Here is a 23,495-nt window from a genome sequence, read left to right on the forward strand (position 1 = left end):
TATTTGGTTTTGTTATTACCTGCCTAACAAGAAGTGTCTAGTATCAAGGCAAGAATTTATTTTTCCGGTATGTTTCTATATCTGGTCTAATAGACAGGAAATCCATTCATCTGAGTTGTTGATTTTATTTAGGTTATTTGAAAGATGTGAAGAAGATGATAACTATCATTCTAAAAAAATATACTGTCGCAGATTTATAAAAAAGGCTCTACCTCCTAAAAGCCTTCTTAAAAACTCATAATAAATAATACAATGAGTTCTCTTAAAATATACAAATAATATTAGTTACATAATGCAAATATTGTGCTTCTGAACAAAGCTGCCTATTTAGTCCATTATTACTATATAAAATGAAGGGTACACGGCAAAAATGGGCTAATTTCACAGGAGAGCAAAAAGAAGAATAAAAACCTTATTTGTGGGACACTGGGTTTATGTACATTAAAATAATGTTAACATAAAATATATTTTTACACGCAAGCACAGAAAAACAAACCAAAATGCCTACTTTAAACCTTTTTTTGAAAACTCCTTTTTTAAATATACAAAAACGATCTAAACTATCTCAAAGGCAATCGTCGCATTTTGACTGTTTTTTTGCCAGGTGTGATCCCATATTAATTTCCTCTACAATTTATAAGACAAGGAGGGTTTTGTTAGTTTTTAATATTCCATTTTTATAGAACTCATTCAGGAGAAAAATATGGCATTATTATTTTGAAAATATTCACTGAGCTGGTTTTAGCCGTGTATCCAACAGATATTTGACATACCGATGGGACCTACATTCAAGGCGTGCAGAAGGAATGCGGTAATGCATTTTGACGCTGCCCGGTTAAGTTTCGATAAAAATTGGCGCCTCGATATTCGAAAGTATAATATATTGGTGAATATTAACCAGTTAATTTTTATGTAAACTCAACCGGACAGTGTCACAATACACTACTGCATTCCTTTTCTGCGCCTTGAACTTAGACCCTATGTGTAGTAGAGAATTATTAGCACTAGCCAGAAATGCATACAGTTTGTATGATATTGTTGTAACTAGTCCAAAGACAAAAACAAATTTTGAGAAACTATCTAAAGTTGCACTTAATAAGTTAACAATATATTTCATGTAAGATAGGGAAAATTTATAATATTTATTGGAATGTTAAATTTGATGTCTGAAAATGATTGGTGTATGGTTATATTCTTAAATAACACTAGCTTTTCATTTTTGATGTTAGAGGTATGTATTGTCATTGAAAAATGTGCATAATATTAGTTCTTTGCAAATAAATAGTAAAAGTCCACTATCAGTATCCAAATATGTGTTGCTAAAACACATTTTTGATAAATTCACCAACAAGGCGTTAATGATCATGCGTAATGATTGCAAACAATTTTTAATTGGTTATTAGAATTCCTAATTACTTATATCTTATGCACATAATGCAAGATGGTATTTTCAAAACAGTATTACGTTTAAAATGTTTATGTATTAATGTTAGATATGAGAAAATTCCTAAAAAAAATCTGAACTTGTTTACGAGTTTATTTTGGAAAAACATGAGAATTTAAAGAAATTTATTTAATTGAAATAGAAAATTATTATTTTTTATTTATTTTGCAAGTATTTTGTTTAAGTTTTAGTAATTATTTTTTTACATAACATGTAACAAATTAATACTGAATGTATAAATAAACAAAAATTTAGAACCCTACAACAGTTTTTCAATAAAATAACATCTAGAAAAGAAAAAAAAATAAAAACACTGAAAGGATTCGTTATAAATTAGTGAGAACATAAAAATGTAAAATTATGTTTTTAAAATTATTATTTTAAAAGTTTTCAACTAAAATTATAAAATTTATGTTTCGCAAAAAATATAATTTAAAAAATGGTACTATTGAATTATCCTCTAATTGGCTTTGCTAGCTTATTGAAAGAAAACACATTATTCATGAATCAGTAATAACATCCAACTTTAAACCTGAATACAAAATTAAATTCAGGTAATTGTCAGAATGTTACATATCTCCTAACTCGAATGAGTCCCGAAAAGTGGATGAGCCATAACTAAAGATATGTTTTTTTTTTTTGCAATTCATCCTATGAAGGATGATTTCTGCCATCCATGTAAATCATTTTATATAGACTGGAACTTTTAGAAGATCCAAGTAGGAATAGCAGCCTCCTAAAAGTTCACACCATTCTTAAAGGTAGATAACATTAATTTGATAATGTACTTGTCTTGATACTGCTAAAATAAGAGACTAACAAAAAAATTCCAACAAATAAAGTCGATATATTTCCATCAATATACATTTAACAACATTATTTTCTCAATAGGAAGAAGGTACAAGTCAATAAAAATAATATGGAATGGACAACAGATAAACACACTCATTAAGCACAAGTTATAAGGTGCATTATGTTACTAATGTGATGCCATAGCACCTTAAATTACGTCGTACTTTCATTTATAAAACAACAATAAACTAAGCTCTAAGAAACAGGAACAATAAGAGTAATTTGACTAATATTATGACTTAAATACCAATAAAGTATAACACAGTTTGGAATATTCTAATATTTAACAGTACACACTGTGTCGCATTTTTACACAAACTTATGAATGATTCATAATTCAGCAAACCATTACTAGAAAAGCACAAAAACAAAATGTACATATCATGATTTTAAAAATAATTATCAATTTCAGCAACTGTACACATAACAATGTGTAAAAATAATGCGCATATCTTGTTTGGCATGCAACACCACATTAGCAAAATGTGGTAAAAAGGACTTTGAGAAACTGCAATATTCATTGAACAATTCAATCAATATTTTAAGTTGCTATGGTAGAAGTTATTTCTTGCAACATTATACTTCTGTTTCTCACATCTAGGTAATTGAGAATGAAGTCGGTACCTAGCAATTATGGAATGTTTTTTTGCGCATTACATTAATGGTATTATACAAAGATGAAAATAATATATTTATTGAAATTCAAAAATATTACAGTTTTTATGTATGCATATGTAAAGAATATACTGATTGAAACTTTGTTCTTATAAAACAAAAATACAAAAATTTAAAATCTGCAAAGAAAAAATGCAATTATTTGTACTATTATAGAATTAAAATTTAGTAGGTACTACTAGGTATTGGCACTAGAAGAATATTATGTTGATTTTTGAGGATATTAAAATATAATATATATAATTACAAAGATACTAGAAGTAAAAACATTTATACCTTTTTTGTTGCCAAAATATCTAAAACGGATGTTTAAAATAACAAAATTAAGCATTGCAAACATTTTTCTCCAAAGTTTTCCCAGTAAATTTATTTGTAGGATAAATAAATGTTGTAGTATTACTATAAATCAAAATACTAATATATTTTTTTTAGAAAAAAATAAATTGTGAACAAGTAAATTTAGGTGTATTTTATTTTAAATTAATATGGTGACATTAAGTAACTTTAATTTATTAAGAGATGAGAATACAAGATGCATGTGGTAAGCGTTGAATGAGCATGATTTAGATGCTTTTTTAAAAATATTTATTGTGTTAATAACAGAAATAGGTGAAAGTTTTGGAGGAAAGTTATAAGTAAAATAAGGATAAATTCTGTTTTACAATTTACAAACAATTTACACACAGTTTTAGCATAATAATTTTGCATTTTTGGATATAAACTAATAATTTTAATTATAGTTAAAGTTTAAGTGAAATTCTGGAAAACTTAAGTATTTTTATAGTATAATACACATACTATGTTTCACATACAAATAAAAACAATGCACTATTACAATGTAAAGCCTATACAATAAATAAAATAAGATAGTAAATATCACATTGTTCAAATGAATTTGGTATAAGCATTTTTTTAAAGTCAGAAGAAAGAAAAATTGTTAACATTTTAAATTTAATTTATAAAGCAAGAAAACATATATAAACACACTAATATTCATCATCATCATCATCATTCCATGTCCGCTCTCCAGTTGGAGCATATGGTATCCACAAAGAGCCTCCATGCATCTCTATCAGCTGCCAACTCCTTTGCCTCCTCCCAAATCAGGTTTTCGTCCCGAAGTTCTGACATAAACTGCCGACGAACAGTCAGCAGAGGACGTCCAGGACGTTGTGAACCTGATGCCTTGTAAAGTAGGCAAGTGCGGTTAAAGCTCTCAGGAGGCATCCGCGGTATATGGCCTAGCCAACCCTATCGCCTCCGCTTGACGACAGTTGTCACACCACACCACCCCACACCCAAGATTCTTCTGAGACACCTTTACTATATAATATTCTAATATTAATTACAACAAAGCGTATAATTAAAATATTAAAATTCTTATAGTAGTTAAAATTTTCTATTCCACATAAGACTTAATATCGTACACTAGAGAACAAAGATGGCAAAGTCTACTCAGACAAATTTGTAAAAATAGTAAAAAGATTTACATAACAAATTATTAAAAATACAATATCAATACCGAGACCATAGAATTAAGAATAGTCCAGAAACCGCATGCGTGCATTAAACAGAAGGCGACTAAACTACTCATAAATGAGTAGGTTTAGGTTTTGACCCATTAGTTTCTTTGTAGAAGTCGCTCAGTACGCAACTCCCGATTCGAATTCAACTATGCCGTGTTGTGTCGTTTTAAAGTGTAGAAATACTGCTGGGATCTTAAAGAAACAGGATGGGATCACATTTCATGTGTAATTAGCAAATGCATGTGTAAGTAGCAAATGCATTGCTTAAAAATTGAATTATTTTTCCATCTGTCAGATTGTAAAAGAAAACAAAATAGAAAGTTCGTTAGTGTTGCCAGGAGAGTAAATTTTTTTACCCTACTTTGCTCATCTAATGAGAGAACTAATAAAAATTAAACCTCGGATTAAACAATGCTGTGGTGAACATTTCACCGACATTATTTTTTAAACATCAAATATTATTTAACATGATATAAAAATATCCGTTTTATGCAAAATAAAATTTGGTTTATATTTTAAGTTCAAAGTTCATTAATTAAATTACTCTTATTAAATGACGCTTTACTTATCTACTCTGTTGTGTCAACCAATGTTTCCGCGTGTACAATAAAATTTTAGAGAATCAACAAATTAATTATTTTTTTTACCTTATATTTGTGTTGCGATTATATATTTTCCCATTTGACAACATTATGCGGCGACTTCACGAATGCGCGCGGCAAAAGTGGGGGGATTATTGGACACAGTGCGATGTATTCAAATATGATTCTATGCTCCTTCTGGACTATTTTTATTTCAATGACCGAGACGGATCTCTCAATAATATTCTTCACAATTTCTTTCCTATTGATATAACCTACACTTTGCCTATGAAAGGCATTTTTACCCTCATATTTTGTACACATTTATGGCACATTTTCTTACAGTACCTACTTTACAATATCAATCCAACATAAAAAAATCCATACAGGTTGTTTAAACTTGAAAGCATTACATAATTATTTCTATTAACGGTTTTTTCAAATATTTCAAACAATCTCATTCAAAGCAGAGCAGGGACCGCCACAGTACGGAAATTTCACATAGCGGTATGGCGCTAACAAATATTATTTTTAATTGTTTTCACCTACATAAAAATAATGCATTCAAACTGAAACACCTGTATAAAAAAAAAAGATATACAACATGAACGAATATTTAAAAAAATATTCTATAATGACTGATTCAATAAAATAACAAAAATACAAATGCAGATTTAGGAGACATTAACAAGATTATTTATAAGTTAATTGGTAACTTTAGGTGCAATTAAACCTCTCATCATATCAAAAGTATTTCCATCGGGTCTGAGAGATATTTCTCCATTTGGACCTAACGCTCTTAAATATCCATATTCATCTAATCCTAGAACACGGCATTTTATCGCTTCCTTATCAGCAATGCCCTCTTCTATAACTGTTACTTCTTCATCACTAAAAGAAATACGAAAATAAATTTCTCGGTGTAAAGATTACAGTGGATACAATTGCATACATATATAATACAGTTTTAATAATCAGGTTTAAAATGTGTTAACTTACCAGTGCAGCCAGTATTTATAATACAGTTCAAAAAATTCAGTCAAATCGTTTGTCTGTTTTATTTTTTCGTACAAATGTTCCAAACGATTCAAAATAAGCGCTAAAAACTTTTCTCTTTCAAGGGGTTGTAACTGTTTATTGTGGTCTTTTATGAGATCATTTAAACATTTTGTGGGCGTTGGGTTATCCAAATTGATTCCGATACCTTAAATCAGTACATTTCAATATAAAATATGTAGGATTTAAAAACATTGTTTTTTTTTTTTAATAAAATTGTTTAATACACCGGACTCCTGTTTTACACGGTTATAAAATAACATTAACATTGTTACATAATTCTAATTTTCTCTTTAAATTATTATTAATGTCAATTGTAACTATTATGCAAGAATTTCAAATATGTAAAAGGTGTGTTCAGAAAATAACGGGAATTTTTAAATTTCACAGTTTGAAAAGTCAGATTGTCAATTATTTTTTTATTATGTTGGTATAAATGCCCCTGAAGTATGCTGAAATTTTTAGCTGTATTAATTATTTACTTTGTGGCAGCAGCTAAGGTTAGATAACTTGATAATTTTTCATCAATTCTGGCTGAGCAAACGTTTAGCCATAATATTATTACTCTCAGTTCTTTTATCTACCACTGCAGGCGTCGCATGTAACATGTCGTGGTCATTGAGTAAAAAAAACTGTTAGACAACGATTATCAAATATCCCGATAAAATGTAAAAGAAGCTAAAGTGGCCATGGTTTCGGGTGAAAAACGGGCATCCACTCGATATAACACAGGTTGATTTAATTTATTTGCAATCTGCACCTGATGGAGATTTTAAATAAATTATTATGAAAATAAAACTTTGTTATCAGTGTTACACAATGTTATTCTTTTACAAGAACCCGTCGATGGGAGGAGTGCTCTCCCGAAACTATAGTTGTGTTCTTGTAAAAGAATAAAATTGTGTAACACTGATAACAAAGTTTTATTTTCATAATAATTTATAATGAAGTGTTACGAAGTGAATGCCGATTTAATTTTTTTTTAAAAGAGATTTTAAATGGCTAACCAATTACCAAGATAAAACCAAAAAATGAAATTCATCTTTTAGGTTAAGTTGAATTATATAAAAGTTTTTCTTATGGTTAAGTAGATATTTCAGTATTATCTTTATTTTTTTATGGATCTGAAATTATTACTAATATCATCAACTAGTGTTTGATGAGTTCAATGTTTATTAAGTAATAAGCACTATTTTTGTATTTCTTTTTTTTTTTTTTAATATTATTATCATTGGTAATGCTAACGCTCTCTCTAAAATAAAATTTTCACCAAATTACAAAGCGGCTAAACGTGGCTCGCCAAATTGTAAAATGACAAGTGTTGACAATATGGCCACACGTAAGTAAGCTTTTTTAAAATACGGAGCCGTTTAGTAATTTGGCTACCCAATATGTAATCTGGCTAAAATGACAAGCCAGCCGCAAAATAGACATATTCCGCAGAAATAAATTCTTACCTATATTGAACACCATGTGATCACCAATGACATGTGTATTGAGGATCATTCCTCCAATTTTTACTGACCTTCCGAAGTATATATCATTAGGCCACTTTATTCTGTAAAAATGGAAAATTTCAATAACACCAAAACTAAAATTCACTAAGACTCAATAAATATTTAAAAATATTTTTTTTATTAGGTATCTAACCTAAGTACATAAACCCATTTTGTGACCACACTATTCATGTGTTTTGTTTGAGTTTTTTTTATTTATTTAGTTGTGATATTTTTACAATTCATTACATCTAGTTACCAAACACATAAACAAAACAAAAACAAAACTTTTAACAAAAATTAATCAACCAGAATTACCGTACAGGAACAGATTCAGATGATTAAGCTTTCAATATAAATTTCTCATAGATATCATTAAAACTATTCTTTTTTAATGTACATAATGAACTCCTTTTCAAAATTTATACATTGTATATTATAGTATTATTCTGCAGTATGTAAATGTGATGTTTTAAAATGCCAAATAAAGATTATTATTATTTGAGAAAAAAACCTTATTATTTATTTATGATTATGATAGCTGTATATGCATACTGTAAAGGTCAAACGGCACTAGAGCAGCACTATGTGGCGTGTCACGGCAACATTAAATGTTATTGGCGCAATGCTGTAGTAAGATTTCTGTGAAAATACAGTAAAATCAAATAATAATCCATATTCTAATGTCAAAAATAGAGCCCAAAACAACAAATTTGTAGTCTGAAATATATTTGTATTGTTTTGAGTGCATGACGATAGGTGATTTATTTCTACCTGAGATTGACTCCTTCGTATCCTGGCAAGTCCCTGAGGGCAGATACAATTGCTATGGCAACTAGATGCTGGAGAAGGGGAGCACGGGAAGCGATCCCTCCTTCCTGAATGGAAGAGTGAATCTGAAGTGAGAACATGAGACATCCGGGAGGACTTAGCCATTTAGTACCGCCACGTCCAATTCCCTGGAACACGAGATTATTTCGGTTGATCCCTTTACTTTGACACAATTAAGTCTTCATTATGAAATAAAATATTTTGTTTTATTGGTGTTCCTCATTTCATCATCTGCACCCAATGTTGCACTGGCACTCCAATTGTAGTGTGTCAGCGATCATCCATTAGTCAAATATATGAATATAAGTTGTCAAGTTTACATTCCCAGCGCCAGTACAGGGACAGGGAAATACTGTAGTGAAAAATACACCTATTAAATTAATATTTCATGGCATCGACTTTGCCGGAAATCAAATCTGGGACCTCAGGCATGGTAAGCGAATGCCCCGACCAATACACTACAAAGTAGACTTATTTATCTCCGCCTAATTTCCTTATTCATGATTTTTACTTGAAAAAGACCATCAAGTCAAAAATACTTATTCAGGGTTCTTATTTTGTTTCACACACAGAACTGTATTATACACCTAATTAAAATTACAACAAAGGTCAATTTACATGTCAGCTTTTCTAAACACATTTTGAACGTGCATAGCTGCCATAAATTTGCTGAGAAAAATTTACCTATATAAATAAAAGAAGTTATATTCTAACCTGCGTTTGACGGTCAGCAATGATGACTAAACCGTGGGCTCGAGGTTGTTCATTGATAATTTCTTGAGTGCTGGATAAAATTTCTGAGTAAATGACTAGTCTTCCCAGGTCTTTTGTGTTTAATTCCTGAGGAGATATTAAACATTTGATTAACAGCTCGTTATAAGTTAATTCCAATAACATAAAACAAATTAAAGCATGCAATGAACACAATATCAATGGTTAACAGCCATCTTAACCAACAATCGACCCATTCACTTTTATATGTGTTTCAAAAACTACTAATTTTTAAACAATGCATAATGTCAAAAGTAAAAATAAACATTTAAATAATTGAACATTTTCATAAGAAAACACTATAAACAATTATGTTTATTTTATCAACTTTAAAATGAATATAATGTTGATTGTGATAAATACAATGTTATCTTACTACTGTAAAAATATATTAAAGCAACTCGTAAATGTACTATTGGTTTCCATATTATTGTCAAACTTAATTACACTAATTAGGGACTCAATATTGTCAAAACAACCCAGAACCTTTTTCAATAAACCAATTCTCAGGAATCTTATATAATTAGTACCAATGAGGCAGTAATTATTCTAAATTGGGTGTTTTGAGCAGATAAATGAACACGTTTTTTGAAAATGTCAAAGTTTGTTTAAACACATAGCGGATTCCAGACATTTGAACATTATTGAATTTATATTGTCATTTTTTTAATTGCACGAAAAAATATCACAAAAAAATAATAACAACATAAATTACATACAGTGTTAAAGGTAAAATTTTACATTCAAATATACTAAAAAAGGACCTAAATTAAATAACATGGAGGTGTTTCACATTGAAAAAGCTTTGGAATGGATGTTCCCATAAAAAATAATCAAATATCTTTTCAATATAGCCCACTTATTTATTTAAAAATTTACCAATTGTGTAACTTTCGACCTCCTAGTTCCTTTCCTTCCTAAACTCCCACCCCCACCCATTTTCTAACATACCACTAAATATTACTAACCTAATTTTTAGTGCATGTTCAGACAGGGTGGTGTTTTCATCCACTTTAACTCTGCATGTAATTTATGTATTTTTTCGTAAATACTATGTATACTATAGTTACAGTAAATGTGAAAGTGTATTTTGGTATTTGCATGTTGGTGTAGTGAGACAAAGACGTTTGAGACGTACCTGACGAAGAGACAGGTACGTCTCAAAACCGGAAGACACAAAAAGTCGGTAAGTGGGTTAATACTAATATTTACTAACATTACTTAAAATTTTCGGTCACAAAGTTAATGCTTTAAACATAAATAATATCAGAAATATTAATTAAAAATAATTACGCACTTGGAAGTAAGTTAATGTAGAAAAGTTGTCGGGACACGAGTGTAAAAGTAAAGGAGTCAGTGTAGACGTTGCCAGAGGAACTTTTTCTTTAGGTCGAATTAGCTGCACTCTCCCGACAGCCACTGTCTTTGCAGCTTCCAATTTACGCTAAAAACAAAGTAATTACATGAAATATAACCTGGCTTCAATATTTAAATATAAATCAGGCAATCCATTCTAGGAAGAATAACTTATGCTTTAAGCTATAAAAATAATGGAAAGGAATCTGAGGTATTTCAGGAAACATTATTACAGGTAACAAGGATTAACGGTTGACCCCGTTTTCTCAGGTGGTGGATTGTTTAAGGATTGAAAGGATACATTTTTTAATATTAAAATTATCACAATTTAAATAAGAAAAACATTCACGCAACTACTAAGAAGCATGAATGTAAATTGCCTGTGTTCTATGATGAAACATGCAATAGAAAAGCATTTCAATGCAAGTTCATAGAAAAATAAATACATTCCCAAATTGTACAAATAAATATAATGGTTTGTGTTGTAAAAAGTGCAGAAAACTAAAATGGTATGAACTACTTTATAAAGTTAGAAGTATTTAAAAAAAAATGGAAATAAAACAATAAGTGCACATTACATGTGAAAATAGATTGAATGACGAGCAAATTATTTTTTAAAGTATTAGAATGTATGTAGAACATAGACATATTAGTCTCATACAATATCCATTCATCACAAAAATAAATTAACTCCAACACAAAATTCAAAAGTAAGAGTTAAGTTTGTAATTTTAAAAAATCAAAATAAAAATACGCATCATAACAATGAAATACTTAAATAAATATTTTTATTAAAGATATGATGATTATAAAAGCACATTCAGTGACAACTGATTCAAACAAACACCACATCAAACAGCCGGAAAACAGCGAGAGTAATCTTTATTTAACAATAGCAGAAATAAAACAACAGGAAAGCGGGATGCCAAAAGAAGGTAGGATAATTAAAGTCCTGAGAATAGTCTTACCGCGGATTCAAGTCACGCGGGGAAGCGACCAGAGTGGAATTGTGTCCGCCACCACTCCCAATCCGCACCCTTTTATCCCAAATTATTCATTACATTATAAAATCGTTTGAATCTGATAAAATGAGCGTACTTGGTGAAAAATAAATAATATTCATTGAGATTAACCCCTTGGATGAAGTAGTGACGCGACGGTTGCCATGAGTTGGGGAAACTATCCAATACTGAAAAACGCTTATTGGCACTTAGCTAACAACACCGCATATGTCATTTTCGTTATTTTTACATGACGATGAAAAAACTGTTTATTTTATTGAATTAAAGAGGAATTAGATTTAAGAGTATTTAATGTTCATTTTATAAATAAACATTTCATTTTAATACATTTAAAGGCATAATTGAGTTGAGCTTTCAATTAAATAAGCAGTTTTTGTCATCCTGTAAAAAAAACAAAACTGACTTATGCAGGGTTTTTGCTAAACGACGTTATCTTATTTAATACTACAAACTTTTTTCTTCCAAATAACATTTTGAAACTTATTTTTTTTGTAGTACACTTTGAGTAAAAATGAGAGCAACTCTATAATACAAACACGTTTGGCCACTGTGTGTCTATTGTCATTAATTCTAAAATTGATATTGGGAATATTCGCTGCAGCTGTTGTTCTTTAAGACATTGATTTTACGTTATAAAATGAGTTAAATTTATTTTTGTATTAATCCTGAAAAATTAAATTTCAATGTTTTTTTTTGCGATTGTTGATTGACAGCGTCCATACGTGTTTCCAAAACTACTTAATATTTTTCAAATATGAAAAGAAAGCGTGAGTTGTAGAATTAGCAGTCCAAAAGGTTAAAATCAAAGAATTTATGTTAGAATGTCTTGTGTTGATTATGAAGAGATTAAAATTTTATTGTTTATATGATACATGATTCAATAATTTAACTAAATGGGTGAAAATAAGAACAACTGATAAGTATTATACATGGAAGGGAAGGGTTGTTGTGGGGTGTAAAATACCGTTGGAATATAATGCTGTTTGAATAGATGCTTGTGAGAGTTAAATCAACTCATGTTTATTAAAATATTGTAATATTTTGATTGATTAAAGGTACCTACTGCTAATTAAGAACACGCTAAATACATTATAAATCACCAAAAACTACATAAGGCTACATACATGTTAAATGAAGCCAGAGAAAATCACTATGTATTGAGTTCGGCATAGATAAGTTAATTGAGAAGAAAAAATCGCATAAGAATGGTGGCACTCAAATAAAAAGTTAGCAGATTTGTAAAAAAAGTCAATGAAATTATATATTTAATATTAATATTTGAAATATTAATGTAATATTTGACATTGTATCAATAATTATTGTCTGGGAATTAGCAATTGTTAATACACTGATAAATTAGTTGTGGCTTAGTTATGAAATAATAATACAAATAAATATAAAAATAAATGTCCAAATTTTGTAAAGTAAAATAGTGATTATCAACATCAAAAATGTTTGTATCTATGGTCATAGTGTGTTTTTTTTATTCATATAATATAATATTAAAATTATCAGATAAATAAGAAGCTGAATGGCTTAAGCTCTTAATAATGATATCAAATATTATTTTAATCAAATAAATGTTTGAATTTACCGAAATTCATGCCCTAAAAATACTTCAATTTTGTCATAAAAAATATTTATTTAGGCTTTATTTGAGCTATATTATATAAAGAGGTCTAAATTAATCTACTTATAGAAGTGTTTAATACCTATTGGGATTCCTCACGGTGCAAACACAGATATTACAACTTAGAAATACGATAAATATTTTGGACAACATACAATAAATATTGCCATATCTTTTTCTAAAGTACAAGAAAAACAACTACGAAACAAAGCACATCTATTTGTAATTACTGAAGATGTTTTCATTGTATTGTACTATGGTGGAGGAATGTGAATATCAGCTAGGAAAAAATCTAATGAAAATAACCAATAAATTTAGTTTGTAGTTTGGATGGTCAATATTGTATTCAAGGGAAACAAATAGATATGACAGCCGAATATATGTATAAAAATGGTCAGTTGATTATATACAGTGAAACTCCGTTTATCCGAACTCGAGTCATCATGATTGTCAAATATCCGGATCACTACCAGGAAATAAAAACTAAAAGAGATGTTATTAAAGCAATTAAATTTACTGGACGTATTTAAGTAAGTTTTTAATGTGATTCAAATTCGTTGTATTATTTCAAAAGCAATAAGAAAGTAATCTTTGAGTAAATTTTGCATTTTCTTTCAAAATATTGCCTTGATTCAATGGTTGATCCAATTATTCAAATTTCTGCATATTCGGGTAACGTCTGGCCCTTATTAATTCAGATAATTGGAGTTTTACTGTAATAATTTTTTTATGGATTAGAGACTGAAATCAATGAAAACAAATAAATTGTATTTATTATTTTTTTGATGAATGAGTCTATTCTAATCAGTAAAATAACAAAAAACATTTTTTTAGAAAACAGTTTAAAAAAATCATACACATATTTGTAATGATACTGTAGTTTTATTTTTTAAACTTGATTTTACTTTTGTGGTGAAAATCATTTTAATTATTTTAATTGATTTATATTTTAACATATTTAAAATGACTTTCAAAATGGGTACAAATTGTATCTACTTTAAAAACAATAAACTGAAACAAAATTACAGTATTGGTACATTTAAAAAAAATTTAATTATGAAAATAAAATACGTATTATTTAACAAAAATGTAAAATACAATACAATTATTAGAGCACACAAAAAAATATGTTTATGTGTACCCTACTTCAAGATTAAAATAAACAAAATATAAATAAATAAATATTTCGTCCCGATACACTGTTATATTAACAGTTAGTCTTCAGGTGCTCAGACATTAGTGCAATTAATAAAATGAGAGAGAAAAGACAACATAATATTGTGTACAAAAAAAAATTGTTTGTAATTAGTGGTATAATTTAGATGATATAAAATATTTGTTTCTTAAAACAGCAACCATAAAAAAATTAAGTAAAAATAACTTTAAAATTATAAATTAAAACAAAATTTTATTTCGATTTGGATTGATAAATTGAAAAGTTAGGAAAGTATACCTCATATATGCCCAGGAAGTATGCGGGGGTGTAGTGAGGGTCTGTAGCCAGAGCTGCAGTAAGGGGAGACGGGGCGGTAGACAGTCCCAGGGCAGTAAGGATCTTCTTCAGGACACCGAGGCGAGCTGACTCCGCTGACCCCCCGTCTGTTCCCAAGTACTCGCGAGCGTCGAGCTCCAGGTGTACCTGAGGATCGTAATTTATTATTTACACCTGTGGGCTCTTGCTATCTTGAAAGGCGGTCAGTATGCTAACTCACGCCGTTATTCCGACCTTTCCATTGACATGTCCATTTTCAAGTAGTTGTTGGATTTGATCATACCATGCCTTTCATGGTCTTTTTGGTTTTCTGCATCCATCAATATTCGCGCACAATTTAATACACCCTTGCCTACATAAAATTCAAAATTTAGGCAACGCATATGCCCCTAATATTGGTCTTATAGTTAATGTACCCATCTCTACATAAATATAAAACATCACCAATTTCATCCTGGCAAAATGATATAGGTAATTAATTTCAATATATCGAGTAATATTGTTATTTTGTTTGTAATACTTAATATTTTCCTTATACATTTTTTTTTCAAACCTAGAAAAAAAAGTGTTTACATAACTTTTTCAATATCAAATATAAAAGAAAGTCAATGTGGCATTTTTAGCACATCCGTCGTTGTTCTACGATGTGTTTTTATGTGCCAACATTTATTTCCTAAAAATTTTAATAGATCTAGTAAAAGATTGAATAGTTAACTTGAATTAATAGTTTTAGAAAAAAATGTTTATTTGTAAATTAAGATTCAAGCAAAGACACATAGCTCCAAACCTTTAAAATGCATTTCATAAGAACAATAAGATAGAGATTAATTATTTGAATTTGTTTTGATTTAAGTTTGTGTTGAAATTATGGATAAAAAAGCAGATTTAAATAGCTTCTTTTTTTAATGAACAGCATATACTTTATTATTTAATAATAATTTACTGACAAAAAAATTGTGTTCATTAGAACAGCACTTATTTTATATTTTGTGATATCTATCGTATTCTCCCAGTAGCTTTTATTGAAATTGAAAATAAAACGTATGACCACAAACAGGTCATGCATTTGTGATTTTTTTGTGCTTATGTAATAGTGTATTTTGTATTGTAAAATGTAAAGAAAAAACTATAATTTAAAAAATAATCATATAAAAAAAATGCTTTGAAAATTTTTTAGTTTTAAGGCTGTTCTGGACATGGTGATTGTAAATGGCAGAAATGTCATAAATAAAATTCATTAATTGTTCATCTTTTTAGACGTTTTGACCATCCACTATTAATGTCCAAACCATTGCAGCACCCCTTTCGAAATTGAATCTATAATGCTTGTCTCAGCCTCACACCTAGTGTAGATAGTTTTACCAGACAGTTGCCTAATAGATCATATTTTGACGGGATTCAGCTTTGATTTTCTAATTCTATACTCCACTTCCACACATTAGGATTATTATGACGTATTCAAAAAAGTGCATTACCTGAGAGAAAATAGCAGTACCTCCGGAGCGATCATCAGTGGCCTGTAGCAGTGAAGGAGTATGCCAAGTTTGCTCTGCAGCTAACACCTCTACACGCAACACATGTCCATTGTGCCCCTTGTATTCTGTCGGGCTGTAAGAACATATTTATATATTTTAACATGCTAATAAAAATGCCTGGGAAGTTCAACCAGGAGTAGATTGAAGGAAAAGTAAAACCAATGGCTACAAAATGAATAACAATTATTTACAAACATAATATGCACCCCGCACACCGTAAATAGCATTTTTTTTTGTTTTCCCGTTTAATTCGGTTGCATTTTGATATATTTTAAAACTGCATAGCAATAAGGCATCATTTACATATTGTTTATTTTATATAAGCATTAATTTTAGCCATCAATAAAATAATGATGAGAGTTTAACCATGGGATATTACTAAAAACAAAAACACTTTTCTAATTGTACTGTTTTTAACTTTTTCACCTTTGAATATTTTTTTAATTTTAACATTTATTTAATAAATAAAATACATAAAGGCATTTTAAGATATAATTAATTATTTTAATAATATAATACTCATACTTTGTTTGACCAGCTTTTGGCCTTGATCATGCTATTCGTTTGTCTCTGCATGGATTTATAAAATTCTTTTGAAATTTCTTATTATCACACTTTTTCAATTGTACTTTTTATCTCCTCGATTGTTTAAGGATATTTTATTTCTATTATGGCTCATAAATTTTCATTTATGTTTAAATCTAGGCTATTTCTTGGGCAACCGATTTAAAAAAATAATGTTTTTAACAGAAATATCACGTGAAGTGCAGTACCTATTTCCAGTTTCGATTTAAAGTACCACTTTCTTGAAATTGTTGGAGAAAGCCCATTACAGATGATTCATTGCACTGAATTTGCTTATTTGCCTGGCAAAAAACACTACCAAAATAGTTTTTTTTTATTTTAAAGATGAAGTCTCTTAAAGTAAAATTTGAACACCGACAAAATAACTGCATACTCACTGTTAAAACGGGTATTCAAGTGAAGAAATTTATAGTTTTACTGGTACCTAAACAGCTATTTATCCTTCTTAGAAATAATGGGATTTTTGTACCCAATTAGCGATTCGGCTTTTTATAGTGTGCTGGTTGTATATTGTATTTGGGTATATTGAATTAATTTTAAGTAATAAAAAATGTGTTTACTGTGCTGTAGGGGCAGCAGAAAACTGTCTCCTGGCTGGTGAAGCCTGATAGCAGAATACATGATGCAACAACTTCACAGAATTCCACTTGTCATAAGTGAAACTGGCAAGTTCTCTTTCTCGGACCTGACAAATGAAAAAATAATAAATACATCAATAAATGTGAAAATCTAATACATAGAAGTAAATCAGTGTTATATTGGGAGTAGAGTGTACATTACTATGGGTTTCGCTGTAATCAATATCAGGACATTACAATAATGGTAAGGTTTTCATCCCCAGGTTATGTCTGATAATAATCTTCGGCAAAGACGGCATGGGTTGTTTTATCTACCACGATGAGGAATCATCCAGCGAACAGGTATGCCAGTAAGTAGAGCTAAATGCGTTTTTATTATTTTATTGTCTCCATAATTATATTCCTTTCATCCATACTCTTATAATTGGCGTGGCGGTAAGAATATTATGAAGTTAATAAATAAGTTTAAGGGGAATTTATCATCAAACCTCAGCTGTGTGGTAGTACGGTAGAACAGTCAATAGGAGATCGGAACACAGGGATAGGAGACGAGCTCCCCCCAACAGAGATTGCAAGAGAATTGTCGAGGCCCGAGGGGGCAGAGCTCCTCCTACAACCAGTAGTGAGGCTCCTGCAGGTCCTACTGTTTCTAATGAACTGGAATCGCCTGTGCAATAAACTGCATACCTGAAATTAACAATCGTTTATCACAACTTTTTTTTATTTTAGAAATAAGACATGCGATACATAAATCCACAAATTTGAAATAACCGGCGACCAGTTTGATTGCTTTTGCGACATTTTCTGCTCCAACCTCGAAGATATCGCGAGATCTCTCGATATATTTTATAAAAAGGAGATTCCTTTTAAGTTTTCTGTATATTTATTGTATAAATGCTCTAGACTCATGATTTTGCATGAATCTTGCTAATTTTGATCATATTTTCTACTAACTACAGATTTTAGTACATATATTTTTGATGCGCAGTATTTTTTCTTAAAATAATTTTTAAAATGCAGTTTAGCCTGTGTTTATAAATAAGTTAACACAATTTGTTTACATTTCGAAAGTCAAAAATTGGTATAAATAAATGAATAAATGTTTATTTACCTGTCAGGGTCCAATACGTTTCGCAATGTTCTGGCAATATTTTCACGGGTGACAGCACTATCGGAGTAAACTAATATATTGGGTGGACGTGCGATGGGCAAACTAGGACAGGATCCACCGGCTTTGGATTTCTCACCAAAAGCAATTGGCTCATCCAGAATAGAGGACTTAGAGCTGCTTCTCTTTCCGAGTGACTTTGTAACAGTCTTCTTATGCGAAACTGTCGTTTTAGAATTGCTACATAGAGTCACAGTTTTTGCAAGAGGCTTTTCTGGGGCAGATTTATTACTAAGTTCCAGTTTCAAATCCGATTTCCTTACATTAATTTGAGTTTTCGTATCATCTTTAACATCTCCATTTGTATCAGCTTCAGTTTTTGGAATGACTTTTTCAATTGAAACTATGATTTTTTTTTGTTCTATTTGATCGGAATTAATGGGTCTGATTTTTTTAACGCTACTTGTTTGCAATTTTTTTTCTTTTTCCATTTCTATGGATGGAACGCTCTTTCCTCTTGGGTTTTCGGATTTGTTTTGATTTGATAATGGTTCTATGGTGGTAGAATTATCAAATGTTGATGGAGGGAATTTAGAAATCTTCTCTAATGTAGAGAAATATTTGGATCGGTGACGCGGAGAGCCGTGGACAGTAGCTCGAGAAACAGCGACGCATTCCTTTTCCGAAAGGCTAATTGGGATACCTTCAAATTTGACAGCTATAAAAATAAAAAAATAAATATTGATTGATTACAGATCATTTGATTCAATTAAGTATGATTTTTAACACATATTTGAAGAATAAAGCCATTATTACTCTGTAATCTTTTGAGGGGTCCTTGAGTGTTGAGGAATGAAGCAGCCAGGGATGTTAATCTCTCCATATCTCCCTTAAGTGCCAAGGCAAGTTGAGTTCCTTTTACGTTCCAAGCCACGACACGCCAAGCTTCACTATCCTATATGAAAAAAAATATCGAATAAGAATATTTTGTCACTATTAAAGTAAAAGGGCACTTGTGAATTTTTTGAGTTATAAATGAAATGCAGTTTTGTTAGTATCTCTTTCTTTACGATCAATTGCATTCCAATCTTTGAGTAATAAGTAACAGGTGTTCAAAATTCAATTTAAAAAACTATTAATAACCTACATACAATACTATATCGCCACATTTCTGCACAAGGGCTATTTGCTTTTGTAAAAAAGTATTTTTTATTCAGGAATCATGGTAACTTTATTTTATTGAATTTTATATTTACATTTAAAATATGGAATGCCCTACATCGCTCTTTCATTTACTTGGCATAATATATGATTATGAATAATATTTGTTACGATTTTTTAAAAGTATATTGATGTCATGTTATATTTCAGAAATAAAATTTAATTAAAAAAATTGATAATGAACAATTTTTTTTTTTAAATCCCGAATTTATTTTTATACTAGAAAACCTATCCAACATTGTTCTTTTTTGTATACTTTTTTTTAAAGGTTTTTTTACAGTGTACAGCGTGGAATGTATCCCTGTGTAAAAAGAGGTACCAGTGTAGTTTATTTTTTGGATCAACATGGGCTTATAAATTCCATCAAATATTGACAATAAAAACATGAGTTAAATAAAGCAGGAGCAAAACTAACCGGTAACATGATAACTTCATCCATGTCTTCCGAGCTGAGATCACATTCTAACAATATATTGACTTCATCTGTACTAAGCGATTTGTACTTCGACGTGCTCGGCAGAACTAGATCCTGTTTCGAGTTGGAGAGGACAGAAGTTTGCGAGGTAGATGGGTGCGGATACTGCGTGACAGGGGCTCTCTCCAGATCGGGAAGAAGCCTCAAGCGGGCGGGGGAAGGAGGAGGCGCCCGCCACGTGGATAGGGAGAGTGCACGCGTGGGGCGTAAAGCGCACGCACATGCGGAGCCCTTCACAGCCAGAATTTCGGAAATGTGAGCGTCCTTTGGATCCGTGCAAAGACTAGAACAAGCTCTGGAACAAACTAGAAAGGAAACTAATGAATTTTTTGAATAATTGACCCAACATTGTTTAAAATATGACTGTAGATTTCTTACATAAAAAAATCGATACAAACAAAAGATTGAATAATTTACTCCTACAACTCTTTTCGTACTATTTTACAAATTACAAAATTGTATGCGGATTTGACTTGATGATGCAGTTTTGTAAAGTTTTTAACGCTCTACGAACTGGCAAAATAGACTAAGTCATATTAAATTTCATATATCTGTAGTTTTAAAAATAAATTTAAGGTTAAGTCATATACTGGCTATTTTATTCAGGCTAAAAACTTTAAAGAACTTAATATTTACTTCATATAAAATTAAGAAATGGAAAAATTAAAAACATGTTCTTAAATGAGCACTTAATATCTTACCATATTTAAATAAGATATAAAAGAGTTAAATTGGAAAAAAAACTTAAATGCTTGAATTCTCAAAACAGGGATTTGAGAGTTAAAGTTTTTGCCAGTATACCCACGATATGTCGCCACCAAATAGTAAAATCAGTTACTCAATTGGGCGGCTAGTCTGTTCATCAAATGCCGGCATTCAATTGAATGGCTAAGCCGTTTGTTGAATGAATTAAGATAACTCAACATTTAACATGTAGGCTGGTTGAAAGCTAGCCCTTTGGAAACGGCCAAACCAAAAGTCACCGTGTTGATAGGTTGGGTTAAGCAGGTTGAAAGCTAGCCCTTTGGAAACGGCCAAACCAAAAGTCACCGTGTTGATAGGTTGGGTTAAGTTCAATAATAAGAAAATGATTATTTACTGAACTTATTAAGTTAAGGGTTAAGTTCAGTAATAAAACTATTTTTTTATTATTATTAAACTACCCAACCTATCCTAACCTAACCTAACTTCACATAACAAAATAAATTTTAAAATAAAACAATTATTATTGTTGTATTAAAATTAAAGAAGCGACATTCAGCCCTTTCGTAAAATGTTGCTTTCAACATTTTGGCTAAGCGTCTGTTTGCCATTCTTGTTGAGTTGAGAATGATGGCATTCAAATAAGTGTTATACAGCCATCAAGCGGGTAAATTGTAAAGCTAGAATTATGTATATTTTATTGCATATGAGAGTTTTTTTTATAATTTATTCTGTATACTTAATTAAAAATTATATTTTTTTACTTATGACTATTTTATCAGGCATAATATGTATAGAATGTAGTTTTATTAAGATTGAAATATTCAATGAATATTTGAATTATATAAATTAAGATTATAATACTACTAAACCGCTTAAAAGGAATTAGAAAATATAGTTACCTTCAACATCTTCAGGGACCTTATACAGGACAACACAGGAATCTGCAGAAACGTGTTGCAGCAACTTTGTTCTGATGGAACGAAGCTGCCAAGCTTTCATCCATGATGCTATCATGTAGAACAATGTAAGAAACATTGCCGACTGCTGATTTGTAATCAGTAATCTGAAATTTTATATTATTTAGGTAAACAGGCACAAACATTATTTTGTTAAACTAGGTACTTCTTTCAACAAAACCATTTGAAAAATCTGATTAGGAAAAAAAATCCAAGTAGATTCAGTCGATTTTATTATGCTGCTACATTACATCATGATTGAAAACATCGAGGTTTCCCGGAAAACGATAATAAAAATCGATATTAGGTAATAATGGATGTTATTATAAATTAAACGTATATAACTAATTAACATGAAAGTAAAACAAATCTTGAGATGAATTAATTTATGATAAAATCATTTAAATCGTTCTTTATTTCACTGTTGATCGTAAGAATGAGCGATAAATCTTTAATACATGAATATATAAAATCATTGTATCGGTGATGAAGACATTTATGAAATATATTCTTACCAATAAATTTGTGCAGTGCACATTTTATTTTTTATTCTGTTTTAATATGACAAGCATAAATTTTTATTTGAATTCATTACTAGTTCATAACTTGACGGGCTGACGGCAACAAAATTTAACAAACCAAATAAAAACCCTAAATCCAGACTCAGAATGACATTTCATATTATTTTCTCATTCCATAGATGGCGCTGATGATGGCGCTTTGCGCCATCACTACCACCAACACTATTTTGAATTTTGACCTGATTAAATTTGGGGTAATTGGTATGCCTGAAAACGTTGTTTTTTTTAAAAATTATTATATTCTAAGGTAACGACAATATCGACCAAAAACAAGTTAGGGGAACCCGGGGTGGAACGAGGTACCAGGGCGGAACGGGAAATAGGCAGGAGATTCGCTACGTACAACAGAGTAAACCAAGTAAGCATAGAAATTTCGTTTATGTTAGTGGGCACACTAGAATGATTTATATAAAAACTTATTGTTAGTCACACATAAAGCTAAGGGTTATTTGAATGGAATATAAGTAGTTGTTCTTTGTAAAACCTCAAGTTATCTATAAGATTGGAATTAACTGAAAGTTTTGAAAACGTATAAATTTATATCGAAAATATTTATATGACCTTCACTGACTGTTTATATTAAGTACAACCAAAAAATGTAAATCCGAAGTATTGCCACTTAAAAAAACACCCTTGAAAAATATAATTAGCTACAAAATGTCCCCTCATTAGAAAGCCGCTATCGACGTTTTATTAACATGATGGTATCAGAATTAAACCAAACAAACTATCGAACCATTTCCCTGTAGAGGTAGGCAGAGACACACCTCATTCCCTTTACATGTATGCTTAATAATGTCCAGAACGCGTAGATTAGTTATTTCGTCACACAACTTTGAATTCTTTGGTTTGGATCTTTCCGCTTTTCGTAAATTTCTTCGTCGTTAACACAATGTGGGATGGAAAAGAAAATGTATGGCTTAGCTTGAAGTTTTATGTGTTGATCGTGTTTTTGAATATATTGTACATTTTTCTTTGCCTTACAATGAAAGCATCTACCCCTTTCCCGAAAATGTTCA

The 23,495-nt window shown here is 30.2% G+C and overlaps 1 protein-coding gene across 2 annotated transcripts; it reads right to left on the bottom strand.

Annotated features, from left to right (window-relative positions):
- Positions 1-5,134: 5,134 nt before the first annotated feature.
- Positions 5,135-23,063, bottom strand: Hcs (holocarboxylase synthetase-like protein). Of its 2 annotated transcripts, XM_088223692.1 has the most exons (15): positions 22,411-23,063; positions 21,839-22,002; positions 20,175-20,539; positions 19,355-19,493; positions 18,542-19,256; positions 17,919-18,117; positions 17,413-17,537; positions 16,208-16,340; positions 14,694-14,879; positions 10,530-10,676; positions 9,176-9,301; positions 8,405-8,589; positions 7,592-7,692; positions 6,078-6,282; positions 5,135-5,969 (listed from the first exon to the last, which is right to left on the bottom strand). In XM_088223692.1, the coding sequence occupies exons 2-15, from the start codon at positions 21,972-21,974 to the stop codon at positions 5,783-5,785; spliced, it is 2,949 nt and encodes a 982-aa protein (XP_088079818.1). In that variant the 5' UTR covers positions 21,975-22,002; positions 22,411-23,063; the 3' UTR covers positions 5,135-5,782. The 2 variants fall into 2 exon arrangements, with proteins under 2 accessions (XP_088079818.1, XP_088079819.1); XM_088223693.1 differs by lacking the exons at positions 5,135-5,969; positions 6,078-6,282; positions 7,592-7,692 and adding an exon at positions 8,187-8,272.
- Between the last annotated feature and the right edge of the window lie 432 nt (positions 23,064-23,495).

The sequence above is a fragment of the Micrasema longulum genome, unplaced genomic scaffold (assembly GCF_059751315.1).
Source record: "Micrasema longulum isolate JH-2025_06_02 unplaced genomic scaffold, ASM5975131v1 h1tg000248l, whole genome shotgun sequence".
Lineage (NCBI taxonomy): Eukaryota > Metazoa > Arthropoda > Insecta > Trichoptera > Brachycentridae > Micrasema > Micrasema longulum.

Excerpts from the sequence above, each read along its gene's own strand:
- Hcs (XM_088223692.1), bottom strand. The coding sequence starts at position 21,974 with ATGTTTCTTACATTGTTCTACATGATAGCATCATGGATGAAAGCTTGG. Across the intron at positions 20,540-21,838 it reads GGTCCCTGAAGATGTTGAAG|TTTGTTCCAGAGCTTGTTCT; the intron begins GTAACTATATTT and ends TTTCCTTTCTAG. Across the intron at positions 6,283-7,591 it reads TCACATGGTGTTCAATATAG|GTATCGGAATCAATTTGGAT; the intron begins GTAAGAATTTAT and ends TACTGATTTAAG.